The sequence below is a fragment of the Arachis stenosperma genome, chromosome 10, assembly GCF_014773155.1.
Source record: "Arachis stenosperma cultivar V10309 chromosome 10, arast.V10309.gnm1.PFL2, whole genome shotgun sequence".
Taxonomy (NCBI): domain Eukaryota; kingdom Viridiplantae; phylum Streptophyta; class Magnoliopsida; order Fabales; family Fabaceae; genus Arachis; species Arachis stenosperma.
The window spans coordinates 48,849,213-48,865,837 of NC_080386.1; the positions used below are offsets into that span (position 1 = coordinate 48,849,213).

Below are 16,625 nucleotides of genomic sequence, written 5' to 3' on the forward strand. Positions count from 1 at the left end.
GGAAGTCAAAGCCGACCTTGAAAGACATCTTGCTGTCAACACTTGGCTCATTTTACAAATGAAAACTCAGCATTTTTTAAATTTCCGTCTTAGGTGCTCATGGGTGTTAATTAATTGTCACTGGCAAGTGAATTTTCGCGATTGTCAAAAACTCCAAATCTTCACTGCTACAATCAACTGCAAGTGAGGAGCGACTCTTTTTTCAATGGCACAAATTCTCCACAAACCCTTATAATAAAAAAATTTAAATTTTTAATGGATTTGTTTTGTATCTATAAAATAAAAAAATTTAAAATCTCACTAATTATCATGTGTCCTTAAAACACATATTAACTTAAATCCTTATTGTTTAGTGGACAAGGACAACATAGTAGCATGCCAACATGGATATTTTTTTTTTTTTTTGTCAAGATTCGAGAAAATTTGGAATATATCAAAAGCCAGCGTTTTTCATACATATACTTTAGAACAATTCATTTAATACAAAGAAAATTTATAAAATACAGAAAATCCTCGGCTAGCTGTAGTAGCAGCAGCCCAAAAAAATGCCTCAACTACCAAAACGGAAACAAAAATATGACACAACCCCCCCCCCCCCCCCCCAAAAAACCCAAAAGCAGAAAGAATACAATATATTTTTTCAACTTGAACTCGACCTCCATCATAAGGAAAGAATAATGCATTAAAATTCCGCAAGAAAATCTTGAACTCTCCCAAACGGAAGCACATTGTTCTTTATACAGATTACAGACCGATCATTGCTGAACTTACCACAATTGTTTGAAAATCAGTAGGTGCTGCCCATTGGTGGCATGCCGAAAGGAGGCATTGGAGGCATCCCCAAACCACCCATTGGAGGGGGAGGGGCAAACCCACCTCCCATACCTGCTGCTCCTCCCATTCCAGGCATTGGTGGTGCAGGCAAAGCAAGAGGTAGCAATTGAGCATACATGTTCTGTAACACAAGACATATTTCATACATTCAGTATATAGTACTATAACTTTAAGAAATTATGGCCATGTTATTGGAGTGAGTAATGAAATGGCCAAATGAATTACCTGTTGTGCAATTACTTCCTTTTCTTCTTGTTCTTTAGCTTTCACTTGGTTCTGTGCTTCAATTCTGTCCTTCACAAGTTCATCAACTTTGCCGGTGTACTCACGGATAAACTACAACAGCAACAAGACAAGTATGAAGGTAAGATGATAGAAAAGATGAACATGAGCTGCATTATATGTTTATGTGATAACTTATATGAAACACAAACCTGGAGAAGATATGGGAAGGCAAAGTCGATCATATTGTTTACCCAAGCCAGTTCAAGGGCAATGTCTGCCCGGATCAGATCATAGCAAACAAACAAACAAGAGGCAAAGCATTCCTTCTTTCCCTGTATAAACCAGATGAAAAAAAAAAATATATATATATATATATATATATATATATATATATATATATATTATCACCCTCATTCAATTGGATATGCCTCAATAAAATTAATAACATTTTGAAGATTAAAAATTCAGAACATAAGGTATGAAAATTAAATCATAACCCTACAATGATCAGAGTAAACTATAACCATAGGCATGACGACAATTGAAGTACTAATAATGCTAGTTACAAATTGTTACTCTCTGTGAACAACAATCAAATGCTAAAGACACCATAGGCAACAACATGCAATAAACAAGACATGACGATTTAGCATCTTATAGCCAAAATCCAGAAAAAAAAAAAAAAAAAAAAAAAAAAAAAAAAAAAACCACAACAACAACTTTTTTATTTCTGGTATGAAATAAATTTGATACCTGATCAATGAAATAAACAAGCAACTCCTCAGCAAGTTCACGCTCGCCAGATTGTGAGGCTGTCTCCATGGAATCTTTGTAGAGGTTATCCTTCTTTGACAGGGCAATAGACTGCTTCCACCTACCTGCCTTCTTGTAAATATAAGCTGCAACACGTCTCATTTCAAGAAGCTCATGCTTTTCAATCTGCATAAATATATAACAATATTACAATTATCAATCAGGTTTCTTAACAGAAATCAGAAAATAATTAGTGAAGATTAAATGTGGATCACCTTCTGTGCAAGGCCTATTTGATCAAAGTTATCATGAAAATCAATTGACTCGCGCAACCTATCATAATCTTCCTCCTCAACATATATCTCATTCAAGGCTTCATTAACTGTAGAGACATTGTTGCTCTGCACTGCAACCATGTAAGGCTTGACAAGACGAAGGTGACCCGCCTATGGAACATTAAAAGAAAAAAATTTCTTGAGTGCTATATAAAACAGGTTATACAATAAGATTTAATGAAAATTTTTTCTATTACTGATGCTACCTTCCGCATGATGTCAACAACACGAGCATGGTCAACACGAAGTGCAAGGACATTCAGAACATCATTGATAAGATCGGGATGCTCTTGCAAATAGAAGTGAACAGCCTTGTAATACAACTCCACATTTGCAACTTTGACGATAACATCTTTGAACTGCATGTGATCCCATGCTTCAGGCGAATGGTTCATGATGGTGGTTGCAGCATTATCAAACTCATCATATTGGATATACAAATAGGTCAGTTCCTTCCAATGCTGTTGCTCATCACAAGCTCTTATGAGTTTTGGAATATTGAGTCGCGTTGCAAATAGTTTGATATGCTCCATAAGCTTCTCATAACGGTATCTAGCATACAAAACTCCCAACTCGGTGAAGATGCCCATATGTGCCCGTTCTAACCCTAAACCACTCTCCATGAGAGAGATTAGCTCATTGAAGCAACCTCTATTTTGGTAATATTCACTAACTTCTTCCAAGTCATCCACCTATGAAATTCACAAGAACAATCAACATATTAAGCATAGGAAATACAATAAACTCACTAACATAACTTAAACAAATATCATTTTCCCATTACAATCTGAAAGCTCATTATTATGAACTTTCCAAACTGAGACAGTTAAAACATTGACAGAAAACAACATACTACCTGAACAATAATGTTGAGTCCACATATTTGGGCCAAACGGAACTCCTCTGCATCAACACATGCAAAGCAAACTTCTTTCCATGTTTTGGCGCTGTTAGCTTTCCTTGCTGCATCTACAGCACCTTGGAACTGTTTCAACTTGACAAGTGTGACAGCTAACTTGGCCCAGTTAGATATAAAAGCATATATAATTTTTGCAGCCTCGTATAGTTCTTCATCATATAATCGGTCACCAACATTTTGAAGATTGGCCACATTTGGCATAAGAATGAACTCCTCAATGTCACTGAGCCTATCAATCTTTGCATATGCATAAATGAGCTCACTGTCCACCTTGGGTTCTTTTGCCTTCTGCCTTACCATCAGCAAGTATTTAACCAAATCATGGTAAACATCAGCATCTTCAGCAGCATGGATAACATCCAAGAATTGTGTGGCATCGTCTGCTCGTATGAATGACTCAATTGCATCACTAACTTGCCCTTCCCTGAGTTGAGCCTTGGCCACTTGACTCCAAACAGCATCCTCTTCAACACGGAAAGCAAACTCCACAGCTCTATCAATGCTATGAATATTATCTAGCAAGACATTGACAGCTTGAACATTTAAGTTGAACTTCTTGAAAATTGCAAATGCTTCCTCATACAACTGAGCTTCGACAGCCATTTCTCCAACTGCAGGCCCATCAAAATTATCCAGTCTATTAATGTAATCCATAACTCTAGATTGATCAGCCTTTATTGCTGTCAAAATGAGCAGATTCTGTAGATTAAAGTTCCCACTGAATGCCGAATTCTGAAGGACAATCTTCTCAAGAAGTTCAATCAGTTCATGAGGTAGATCAGCAGTCATGAAGGCCTTAACAGCTGCAGAAACTTGCTCAGGGCTCTTGCTTTCAGGTAGAGCAGTGGACACAACCTGATCAATAAGTTGCCTTCTGTATGCATTTTCGGGGATAAGAACCTTTTCCCAAAGATCACCATCCATTCTCTCGACAACATATCTGTAATAACATTAGGTAAGCATTGCAGCCAGCTATTATTCAATAAAAGAAAGACAGATAATATACCACAAACCTTGCTTGTAGTTTGAACAAAGAATTTTTATTTGTGACATTGATAAGTTCTTCATCACATTGTCCTCTCCTGTAAGCTACAACGGCCAATGTGGGATCACGCTTCTCACAATATTTTCCCACAACTCGAGAATCATAGTAGGGGTTGGTAGTGAGAAAATGCTCTGGGTTGTTGTTGCTGTCAATGATAATTTTACCCAATGCATTGTGAACATGTACATCCTGGCTTCCCTCACTTACAAGATGCTCCAAGAACTGAGTGAGCAAACGAAGACGATTCCTGCATTTAAAAACAAGACCCAAGAAAAATCAGAAACATGAACACAACGAAAAATTGACTAGAGAACAGATACCACCTCTTCTCACATTCCTCCACAAGGGGCTCCACTGGCAGTAATGAACGAACTGAAAGAATCAAGCCTTTGATAAAATCTTCTGGGCATTCGTCGTCAAGCAGCTGCCCAACAACTAAAGGAGCATTCCCTGGGTTCACCTATAAAGGAGGTGCAAAGTTCTAATTTAGAGAGAGAAAGAGAGGGAGGGAGGTAATCACTCATAAAATGAGCAAGGCTATAAAAGCAGCAATGCAAACTATACCTTCTGCACATAGCCTTCAATGTAGCGAAGCATGTTGTTTGTGTACAGATAGCGAGTTAAATCTGGAACAAATCCAAAACGGTCACAAACATTAATCAAAGGCCGTGCATCTGGAAGCTTAGCTTCCATTAGAAAGTTCTTCGTTTTCTCAGGATCATAGAAAGTTGATTCTCTAGTCACACGCTCGACCTCTTTAATTTGTCCAGTCTTTGCTGCAGCCTCAATGTACTTAAAGTGAATTTCAGGATCCTCACTGCCTCATTATTCAGAGAAGCATATGTTAACAGATATGCAATGGGAAATACCCCCAGCACAGATGGGACCGTTGATCCACTAGCCAAAATAATTTCATTCCGAATGAAAGATTTACCTGGAGCTCAAATATGATCCAAGGAAAAAATACAGTCCTTCGTACGACCTGAACTGCTCGAAGAGCTTTATGCAAGCATCAACACCCAGTTGTTCACAATATTCTTTAGCAACCTGATCAGACATGAGCAAACTTCAAGGGTCAATTGACTATTATTAAGAACTAGAAGTTATGGGAAAGAAATAATGAGACTTTTATACCTGCACAATTATCTGTAGGTTGCCTCTAAGATTGACCAGCAACAGGTCTTTCATGCACTCCAATGCCCATTCTCGTGAGAGAGTACCGAAATACTCTACCAAAGACTGCAATAACCTTATAATGAGTAAGTAATTTTAAGACTAAAATAATGTTGATCAAGAAACAAAAGAAATGGAGAGCATACCTGTGGCTCAATTGCATGTGTGTTTACAATAACACGCTTTATATCCGGCAACTCTGAGTAATGCTGCAAAAAGAACAATGCAATCAGCAAAAGTACCTCCAGGCTGAACTAGGAACAGAATAGCAAAACACATCTGGTGAGTCATTACTTGCAATGCTCGAACGTAAAGACCAGCTTTTTCACAAAGTTGAGCAATGCGAGGACGGTCATAATGGCTGAACATTCCGTTTGCCAAAATTGCATCAGCAACATTGGGGAAAGTTACCAAATTTATCTCCAAAACCTGAACAAAAAATTCACAAGATGATAGTATTAGCATCACTGCAAAAGAAAAAAAAAAAGAACTACAGGAATAGGATACCTATAACAATAAAGTAAAAGATTGAAACCTTTGTCTGAAGGTATCCATGTTCTGGAAGATTGGGCTTCAAAACATCAAGGAGAAAGGCTGTTGCCTCACGGATCAGGTTTCTCTGAGAAGAAAATGTAACCAGAAGCTAATAAATGGATTGTCCAGCAATGCATTCCAAAATAAGAAGGGAGAAACAACACGGTAACTGTTTCTACACTACTTAAAGTAGCATGTACTGTGTAATGATCCTAACACTAAATTATTAAATTATGAATCACAACCATTGTTTAATCTCTTTTAATAATTAACCTGAAGAAACAGATCAGTTATGGTGTTGTAATCAACTGGGCAGCCTCCCTCCATTTGAGACATCATTAGTGCAAAATTGACAGCACCCTGCAAATCAAAATGTATACAGTTGAGTTGCACTACTATGGATTGTTTTCTTCAAACCAAGACTAAACTAAACACATAATTTCTATGTCATGGGTGATAAGATAAAACTCAATTAAATTAAAGAACTAAGTGTTTCCTCATACCTGGGGATCTGTCCGTAGAATTGTTTGCAACAGGAACAAGTAGTCAGGTGTGTACCCAACCTATGGAGATAAATAAGTAAAATAAGTATATGCAATGTTCACCTTACAGCCAAGGTAAAATACACAAAGGCCATGGAATCAAAGAATTAAATAAAAATCTAATAGAAGAAATTTCAATATTCTTTGGTCAAAAAAAGAAAAAACACCTACTTGCTTGGAGTATATAAGAATTTTGTCAAACTCTCTTCGCTCGGCAAAAGAAGCAACAACTTTTGGAGTAGCTCTGGCTTTGATATATATTTTTAAAGCAAGATCATTGTCTACAGTCTGCAATCAAACACACTCATCATAATTAAGTCAAGTATAAGCAATCCAACAAGTAGCACAAAACAGCCAAAATTTCAAAATAAAGCATAAGGGGGGGAAAGAAAATAAGAAATAAACAATGAATAACAAATAATTTCAAAGTTTTCAATGTAACCCAACCTTCACAAGATCTCCTAGCTCCTCACTGCATTCAAGCTTGTCCTCTGCCAACCAATTCTCCAAAAGATTTTTTTTGTTCTGGTTCACGACCAGCCGTGACAGTTCTAACGACTCAAAGGGATTCAGCTTTCCTCTTGTTAGCAGTGTCCCAAAATACTGCAAAAGAGGAGGAGTTTGCCCAGCTTGCACAGGAACACTCTGCCACATATAACACATTACTGTTAACCATTTAAGTTGAATGATTCACCCAAAAACAAAAAATAAAAACAAAAACAAAAAGCAAAAAACAAAAAAAAAGAGACAATAAACGAAAATAGTACATTTCCTTTATCACTCAAAGCAAGCAAAGATGACTATCTAGGTAAATTCTGTGGTATCTAATTAAAAAACCTGAAATTTGGCAACTGTATCAGGGGTACGAAGGATTCCTTGTGGAGACTCAGCAGCAAGCTCAGCTGCTTCTTTATACTTTGTTTGAGCAAAGAGTTCATGGAAACGTTCCACTACCTGTAATGTTGACCAAAAAAGATAAATAAATGCAATTACAATATGTAAACCGGAGGCTTCATAGACAATCCGATCCAGGATTTCGTTACAAGACAATAATAGGAGAATATTTTTGGCAACACAACATCCAAATCACTCACACAACTCCCTCAATTACTAAGTAGAACGATCATGTACAAGCATATGATATTGACAGTACAATAACAGACACAACAAAATAAACAATAAGGAAAGGGCAATAACTTATAACTTGGCCTGATCAATGCCTAAAACTAAGATTAGCACATATATAGTAATGCAACACATACAACCACACTTGATGCAAGCTAGCATTTAAAAATTAAATCAAACATCATCAAACTAAACATAGATAATGTCCAATTTCTTCAAAACTTTCTGACAACACCCTAGGAATAAATATTACATTACCAAAGGAAAAAGAGAGATTGACATACCAGCTTCTCAGCACCAGGAAGATTTCCTCTCTTGGCAAGATTAACTGCTAGCTCCAGATTGTTTAACTAAAACAAATACGAAAATGAAATTTGTTAAAATGCACTTGTTTCCCAATTTACTTCATAAAAGTAATCACAAGATTAGAAACATACTTGGCCGCTGACAAAATTTACAATGGTTTGTTCATTGACAGTAGCCAATAACACCTGGCCTCTCCTGTTAATGGCATAAAAGCCTCCCACTGATGTAGCTTCTGATGTCAAAAATATAGGATCTGGACTAATTCTGTTCCGATATACAGCTGTAGCTGTCTCCAAATCATATACAAATAGGAGACCAAGTTTTGTTATCACATAAATCAAACTGTATTTGTGGGATATCTGCCAAAAATTAAACCATGAGTCAAATATCTGCAGAGTTTTAAAATGAACAAGCAGCACCAGCAACTTGCATACCTGCATGGCAACTGGAAAGTCATCTGCAAAATCTGGGGGAAAAAAAAGATCTGCTTGTTTCTTCGTAAACGATGGCTTCCCTGCAAACAAATTTAAAGAGTCAAACATAGGATGATCAATGACATCAAAGATCATGAAGTCATACAAATGATTTAGTTATAACACAACATCCCTATCTATGTTTAAAAGCCAATACAATGCCTAGTAACCTCTATTGCAAGAAGATCACTATAATTCATACATCCACAATTTTAAGTATATGAAATAGCTATTTTGAGTTCAAGTCTAAACCGTGACAAAGGTGCATTATTTGAAAAAGAAAATGGTTGAATGAAAGTTTAGTTTACAAATTTTAAATTGAGATTTGTTTGAATAGATCTTGCCAGAGATTAATTACTCACGTCTCACGAGGTAAATGTGATTTAAGAGAAGGATATACAGACCTGGCTGCGCACCCAGCTCAATAACATGCAACTTAGATATAATTTGACCAGCATTAAGTGTCTTTGTGGCAAAAGAAATCAAAACAGAAGGATTTTCGTTTCCAGGAACCTGTCGAATAAGTGCAATTCAACTTAGCTGGCACATAGCAACATCACATAATAGTTTAAAATTATTCCAGTTCAAACTAAATAAAGAAATGAAGAAAAAGAAACAAAATCGTAAAGGGACAAACTTTAAATTGAGCAAATGATGCGGCGTGAGCTTCAAGAGCCTGACTACGCTGTTGATCCACTGAGAATAGTTGCATGTTTCCTTTAACCAATTGTGGTCTCTAAATTGCAGAACAGTAACCAGATCAGACTCATGAATGAAATCCATAGTAAATAGATCATCATTATTTTTAAAGGACCACCTGTCCCAATAGCTTAATTACTTAGGTTAACTGGTTTTATATCTATAGAGTGAAGCCGCCGTGGATGTCGGCAACCATGCTCTGAAACCATTGTTAGGTATCTAAGGAAAGTGGGAAACCACACCTTAAAAGCTAGCTGTTAAAGGGGAAGAACCACTCTCCTTATATACAACATCAAGCATCCCATACTACTCGATGTAAGACTTTGAGCACCCATAATACCCAAGTCCCTAACAATCTACCAATTACCATAAGCTATATTAAGACAAAGAAATATGAGTTAAATTAAAAGAACTAAGCATAGTTTGAATGTAATTAACCAAGTTGCCTACTTATTATGACACAGGCAAGGCACCAGAGACATACCTCAGGGGAACCAGGAGCTATACCAATCAAGACCAACCATTTTTCTGTAGGGTCACATCGATAATTAATGATTTGATTATTTGCCAAATTTGCTGTTCTTTCAAACATCTTCACAGGTTCAGAATCACCTACATAATACATATATCACAGACCAACAAACCATTTAACAATTTCCATACAAGCTACAAGCACATCAACCAAAATGCATAAGATGGAAAACATAACTGAATTAGCAGAATTATGTCTTACCTTCAATTGACCAATGGTATACAGAGGTCTGTGTCACAAGACCCAACAACTTGGGGCTAATCCACTTCCAAAAAACTACCTGTACATAAAACACACATTCCACAAGGATTAACAAAGTTGTCCCTGTCAACCATCGTGTTAAAGTAAAAGCATTCTCGTATATGACAATTACCTGCTCTGGCATCTGATATGATTTCACCTTTGCTTTCATCTCAATATTAAATATTTGAAGGTGATCCTGAGTTGTTCCTTGGAGTTGAGCTTAAAGGGAAGAATGTAGTATATAAGTGCATATTTCAAAAGCAAACAATAATTGAGGTGCACAACAAAGAAAATAACATGATATAACCAATAACTTTTCACCAAACGGTTGGAACCCATCTTAGAATTGGTTTGTTTCCTTTTTATGTGGAATTTTTTTATTAGAAAAATAAAATGAGTATCAAGTATTAAGTGTCTCAAATGATGGTTACTTACATAATATATAACAGTAGAACATTTAATAGAGCAAACCAGATGGGAAATTGAATCGGGATTGGTAATTTATATTAGCTAATTAGTAAAATAAGAAAGCATTTAAAAAAATGTTTACCAGACTCATTGGCTGCATTACATAATTAATCTTATATTTTTTTCAAATGAAAAGAAACATTACATAGTTAAGTTCATATATCTTCTGGAAAATTAACTCCAATTAATTCATAGCTTAAAATAAAAAAGCACGAATTCTCCCTTCCATGTTGCATGCATAATATAATAATCTTTTTACCCCACAAAATGGGAGATTGAAAATTAAAGTAAATATTCTTTTCTTCTACTCATGATATTCTATCATTTAAAGACATAATTATAGTATTTTTAAAATAGAGAGAAAAAAAAAGCCAATTGATTCATATTCTCGAATCAATCAAAGATGCATGCTTCACAATCCGTTGGTGATCAAGATGTACCAAACATATATATCTACTTGAATTTGCTAAAGACAATCTAGTAAGCAGTACTAATGCATCAGAACTCAGACGCAACTAAGGACTCAAACCAAAAAAATGGCAACTAAGTCATACTACCAGGATGAAGTGGGGATCTATAGACACGTTATTACTGACATCAATGCTTCGTGGTTCAACCAGAATTTTTTCACGATGGTGCACTTTTGCCATTTTTGTATTAATAATATACCCCAAGTCCCCAACTCCAAAATTAGCTAGTTTCTTTCACTTGATAGTAAGTTTCCAAAAATACAACAAAAGGTGGCAAAGGAATTTAAAGCTTCTATCCGCCAAAAAGGTAATAAAATCAAGAAACTGAAGCTCCTAACAGATCACCATCTCAACAATGATGCCAATCTCATATCAATACCAAAACGCTCCTAGATTAGATAAATGATCCACGACATCACTAGCCCGAAACGCAAGGCAAGAGTTCAATACAACAACATTAGAGGTACAACAGCTAAAGCCTACCTTTCAATGCAAGGATCCTTGAATTCGGATTCATAAGAGCGGAATCTGCAGTAATAGGCCTTCTCAAAGGCTGCATCGGCATGTTCATATCAATGATCACCACGCTGTTCTGTGGAGCAGTTTCGCGAACGCATATGTACTTATCGGACTCCATCGTCACGTGCGTGAACGTGATGAACTGCGGATTTATGCCAATGCTCGGCAACTGCAAGCAATCACAGAAGAAAAAGAAAAAGTAAATCACATCGCTCAAATAGCAAATTCAGCACAACACAAAAAATCAACGCACAGTAAAACAGAAAGAGAAAAAATCAGATCTACGTAAAAGTAAGCTCAGCAGCACTGAAAAGTAAAGCAGCGAAGTAAATTCATGAAGCTATGGAGCAAAAACCGCAGCGAAACGCATGATTGGTAGAATCATCGAACAACGATGCTGAAGAAAGCAAGTAGCTATTGCTCACAGTGAATAATTGAGCTCAGCAAAGAGTGCGTGAAAAGAAGTGCTTACAGTGAGAGCTTCTCTCATGGAGACGGGAGCGCTGGCGGCGGCCGCCATGGTGGCTTAGATCGCAGGAGTTGGATCTACTGCGACGGCGAGTGTAGGGAAGAGTAGTGTGGTTGCGGAGCAGAGGATCCAAATCGCTGCGAGATCTGGTGGAAGCAACTTGGACCCTGTAGAGAGAGAAAAGAGAAAGAAGAGAGAGATCTACGGGGAAGAAAAGGAAGAGAAGGTGGTTCAGACTTCAGAGTTCAGAGAGTACTAATAAAAAAGCATATAGGAGGGAAGAAGGGAAAAAGCAAATGGAATTTGTTAAGAATTGAAATTGAAAAGACAGAGAAGCAATAATCTCGTCTTATTATGCGCTAGCTATGCATTGTAAAGCAATTTAGGAGTGGCAAAAAGAAACATACAAGAGAGATAATATCCGTTGCTAGTTACTAGTTACTACTATTACACACAAATAAAATAACACGGTTATAGGGTTAATTCTTAAACGCTCCTTATTAAATATAAACTATAAAGTGCTGCATATTTTATTATTAATTCATTAAATTTAAATTTTTTATTTATTATATTTTATTTAAATAATTTAAATTTAAAAAATAATCTTTTAATCAAGTTAGCCATTTTTTATAAATTTTAAATATTGAATTGAAGTTTAAAACAAAAAAAATAGTATATAAATATTAAAAGTAACATATCTGTACAAAAAAGAATAACTGAGTTTTAAAATTAAAATAAATAATACATAAAAATAAATTAAAAATTTATGCCCTAGATCCAAAAAAATATATTAGAATCTTAAAAAAATAATATTAAATATATATTATGTATATAATATTAAAATTTAAATAAATTTTTTTTGTGTGAAATAAAATTATAATATTAAATATAAACACAATGATAAAAAATTTTATATTATATAAATTTAATTAAAAAAATATAAATATTCACTAAAAAATAAACAAATATATAATAATTTTATTTTGTATATTATCAAAATTTAATTTAAAAAAACATATATACTTACGTAAAAAGTAAACAAATAATAATAATAATAATAATAATAATAATAATAATAATAATAATAATAATAATAATTTTATTAGTTATTTATCCAAAGTAAAATCTAGTTTCTCAAATATAAATAAAATTATTAGAGAGAGAGAGAGAGATTTTTTAAGGAATATTTTAATATTTTAAAATTATAATATAAAATTTTAACCATAATTAAACAACCTTAATTTTAAAGGAGTATTTTATTATTTTTAAGATTAATTCTAAAAACCTATTTTTAATATCTTAAAATTAAATATAAGAGTATTTTAATGTTTTTAAAATTATTTTAAATTTTTAATTCTTAATACAATTAAATAATATGAATTGGTTCTTATAAATTTACTTTAATATTTTTAGTAACATTCAAAAGTTGTTGTGTTCTTATAAAAATTAATTACAAGGATATTTTAGTTTTATTTAAAGTTTAAATTTATAATTTTAATATAATTAAAAAATATTTATTCTCAAAGAATATTTTATTTTTTATTTTAAAAGGGTATTTTAATATTAAATTAATATTTTTAATTTTTAATGCAATCAAAGAATTTCAAATAATCTATCCTTTAAAGATTTTAAATTAATCATGTTAGTCATTCTGTCACTTCTATTGTTAACAGCGTCAGAATTTATTGATGTAGTATATTAAATAACATAACAATACACACCTACTAGTCCTAATTGACCATTAACATTATTGAATTTGAATCCTCTAAATTTTAAATTTCGCTTTAGAGAATAGGTGTTATCTCTCACCTTGAATAGTTTCTCTCTCATGTTTTCTCTTGGTCCTACCTATGAAATAAATGGTAAAAGATCACACTTTACTCTCTAAAATAAAAATTCAAATTTTAGAGGATCCAAATTCAACATTATTAGTAAATAAAATTAGATCAAATGAATTTCAAATTAAAGAATTTCAAGACCTCAAATTTTCTCCTCAATTAGACTTTATTTTGATCTTATTTCATACATTTATGATGTTAACAGTCAATTAAGACTCTTAGGCTGCGTTTGGTTTTGATCAATTTTTTTCATTCAAAAATTTTAGAAAGAAAAATATAATAAAAAGAGTTATAATTATAAAAAATTAACAAGAATAATGAAAGAAAAAATAAAAAATAAGTTGTGTCTCTTGTTAGTGTCTCTGTGTCTTTCTTGGTTGGATGAACACAAAATACACTAACTTAGTGTCTCTAAACACTATGTCTCTGTCCATATCTCATCTGTCAAACACGATTTTGTGTCTCTGTGTTTCTATCTCAATGTCCCGTGCCGGTAAACAAATGAACCCTTAGGTATGTGTTGTAGTGTCACTTAACGCGTCACATTAGCAAATTTTGACCAATCAACAAAGAAAGTGATGACAAAACTACAATGACTAATTTAAAAATCTTTAAAGGACGACTTTTATTTAAAAAAAATCGAGAACCAATTTGAAAAATGAGTGATCTTTCAGGAACTAATTTGACCATTTCAAAAAAATTTAGTCTTTTAGTCTATCAAGAACTATAAGGATCTTTTAGTCTCTTAAAATAGAATCTAGAAAAAAAAATTTAAATTTTTCTTAAAGTTTAACTTTGTTTGAGTTATGAAAAAAGTATTTTGATTTTTTTTAAATGAACTAAAAGTGTAATTAAGGTTTTTTTTAAATCAAATTTAAATTTTTTATTTCTAATACAATCAAACAGGATGAATTAATTTTATAATGGCATTTTAAATTTATTTTTTAAAACATTAACTGTAAAAGGTTGTTGTTCCGAGTTATTATTTGAAATTAAGGTGAGGTTTTGAACTTGGACATTGATGCGCCACTATTTCGTGGTATATTTTTTACGTAGTTTAAAGGATTTCATCAACTTCCTTTACACTTATCCACATAAAAAGCATGGTTTTGTGTTTCCTTCCTAATTTCGCTTAATGGTTAAAAACATGTTTTTTAGACCCTAAATGAGCTATATTTTTATCTTCTTTTATTACCATTTAATGTCGTGATCTATTTGTTAAGTGATCTCAGAGCTTATAGGGGCAAGAATGGTCTAGAAAAGGAAAAGGAAGCACGCATAAGTGGAAGGAGCATAAAAATGCAGCTTCGGATCACGAGCATCGACGCGCACGCGCAGACTACGCGCACACATGGGGAACTGGATCCTAGAATTGGCGCGCGAAAAGGGACGCATATGCGTGGCTGGCCAGAACCCCTCATCGACCCGTATGCACACTTGGTGCACGAAATTCTTATCTCAATATCAAAATCAAGATTTCTTATGATCTCGTACCACTAACCAGCAAGTGCACTAGGTCGTCCAAGTAATACCTTACGTGAGTAAGGGTCGATCCCACGGAGATTATTGGTTTGAAGCAAGCTATGTTTATTTTATTATTCTTAGTCAGGATATTAATTAAAATTATCAGTTGGAATTATTAGAAAAATAAAAGAGCGTGAATTAATTACTTGTAATGCAGTAATGGAGAATATGTTGGAGTTTTGGAGATGCTTTGTCTTCTGAATTTCTGTAATGTAATATTCCATCCATGGAAAAGTGCAAAGTTCCCTCCATGGCAAGCTGTATGTAGGGTGTCACCATTGTCAGTGGCTACCTCCCATCCTCTCAGTGAAAACGGTCCAAATGCTCTGTCACAGCACGGCTAATCAGCTGTTGGTTCTCGATCATGTTGGAATAGGATCCATTGATCCTTTTGCGCTTGTCATCACGCCCGACAATCGCGAGTTTGAAGCTCGTCACAGCCATTCAATCCTTGAATCCTACTCGGAATACCACAGACAAGGTTTAGACTTTCCGGATCCTCAAGAGCGGCCGCCATCAATTCTAGCTTATACCACAAATATTCTGATTAAGGAATCTAAGAGAAGCCCATTCAATCTGATGTAGAACGGAGGTGGTTGTCAGGCACACGTTCATGGATTGAGAAAGGTAATGAGTGTCACGAATCATCACCTTCTTCATAATCAAGCGTGAATGAACATCTTAGAGAGGAACACACATGTTTGAATGGAGAAATAGAAACAATTGCATTAATTCATCGAGACGCTGCAGAGCTCCTTACCCCCAACAATGGAGTTTAGAGACTCATGCTGCCAAGGAATATAAAATCCAGTTCTATAGACGTCATGAGATACAAAATAAGTCTCTAAAAGTTGTTTAAATAGTAAACTAGTAACCTAGGTTTACAGATTATGACTGGGTGAACCTTTTCAGATTATGACTCAGCTTTGCTAAAGTCCCCAATTAGAGGTGTCCAGGGTTCTTAAGCACACTCTGTTTTTTTTTTTTGCTTTGTACCTCGACTTTAACCGCTCAGTCTCAAGTTTTCACTTGACACCTTCACGCCACAAGCACATGGTTAGGGACAGCTTGGTTTAGCCGCTAAGGCCAGGATTTTATTCCTTTAGGCCCTCCTATCCACTGATGCTCAAAGCCTTGGATCCTTTTTATTATCCTTGCCTTTTGGTTTTAAGGGCTATTGGCTTTTTGCTCTTGCCTTTTGGTTTAAAGAGCTTTTGGCTTTTTCTGCTTGCTTTTTCTTTTTCTTGCTCTTTTTTTCACATTTTTTTCTGCAAGCTTTGTTCTTCACTGCTTTTTCTTGCTTCAAGAATCATTTTTATGATTTTTCAGATTATCAAATAACATTTCTCCTTTTTTATCATTCTTTCAAGAGCCAATAATTTTAACATTCATAAGCAACAAATTTAAAAGACATATGCACTGTTCAAGCATTCATTCAGAAAGCGAAAAGTATTGCCACCACATCAAAATAATTAAACTATTTTAAAATTCGAAATTCATATACTTCTTTTTCTTTTTCATAAAACAATTTTTATTTAAGAAAGGTGATGGATTCATAGGACATTCATATCTTTAAGACATAGACACTTAGATACTAGT

General features: G+C 34.3%; 1 protein-coding gene across 1 annotated transcript; it reads right to left on the minus strand.

Annotated features, from left to right (window-relative positions):
- Positions 1-429: 429 nt before the first annotated feature.
- LOC130956487 (clathrin heavy chain 1-like) lies at positions 430-11,947 on the minus strand. The gene is made up of 30 exons (XM_057883539.1): positions 11,668-11,947; positions 11,160-11,364; positions 9,869-9,957; positions 9,697-9,775; positions 9,448-9,575; positions 8,902-9,000; positions 8,669-8,777; positions 8,226-8,305; positions 7,923-8,150; positions 7,770-7,835; positions 7,198-7,314; positions 6,808-7,005; positions 6,532-6,648; positions 6,322-6,381; positions 6,092-6,178; positions 5,820-5,903; positions 5,579-5,713; positions 5,431-5,493; positions 5,246-5,350; positions 5,046-5,158; positions 4,676-4,928; positions 4,435-4,571; positions 4,080-4,358; positions 3,004-4,006; positions 2,354-2,839; positions 2,088-2,258; positions 1,813-1,998; positions 1,269-1,391; positions 1,060-1,170; positions 430-955 (listed from the first exon to the last, which is right to left on the minus strand). The coding sequence occupies exons 1-30, from the start codon at positions 11,713-11,715 to the stop codon at positions 788-790; spliced, it is 5,127 nt and encodes a 1,708-aa protein (XP_057739522.1). The 5' UTR covers positions 11,716-11,947; the 3' UTR covers positions 430-787.
- Positions 11,948-16,625: the final 4,678 nt, after the last annotated feature.

What these genes read in the sequence shown, in the direction of transcription:
- LOC130956487 (XM_057883539.1), bottom strand. Translation starts at nt 11,715, where the DNA reads ATGGCGGCCGCCGCCAGCGCTCCCGTCTCCATGAGAGAAGCTCTCACT. An exon ending in TTCTACGGACAGATCCCCAG is followed by an intron (nt 6,179 to 6,321) that starts GTATGAGGAAAC and finishes TTTGATTTGCAG; the next exon opens with GGTGCTGTCAATTTTGCACT. An exon ending in GTGGAGGAATGTGAGAAGAG is followed by an intron (nt 4,359 to 4,434) that starts GTGGTATCTGTT and finishes TTTTAAATGCAG; the next exon opens with GAATCGTCTTCGTTTGCTCA.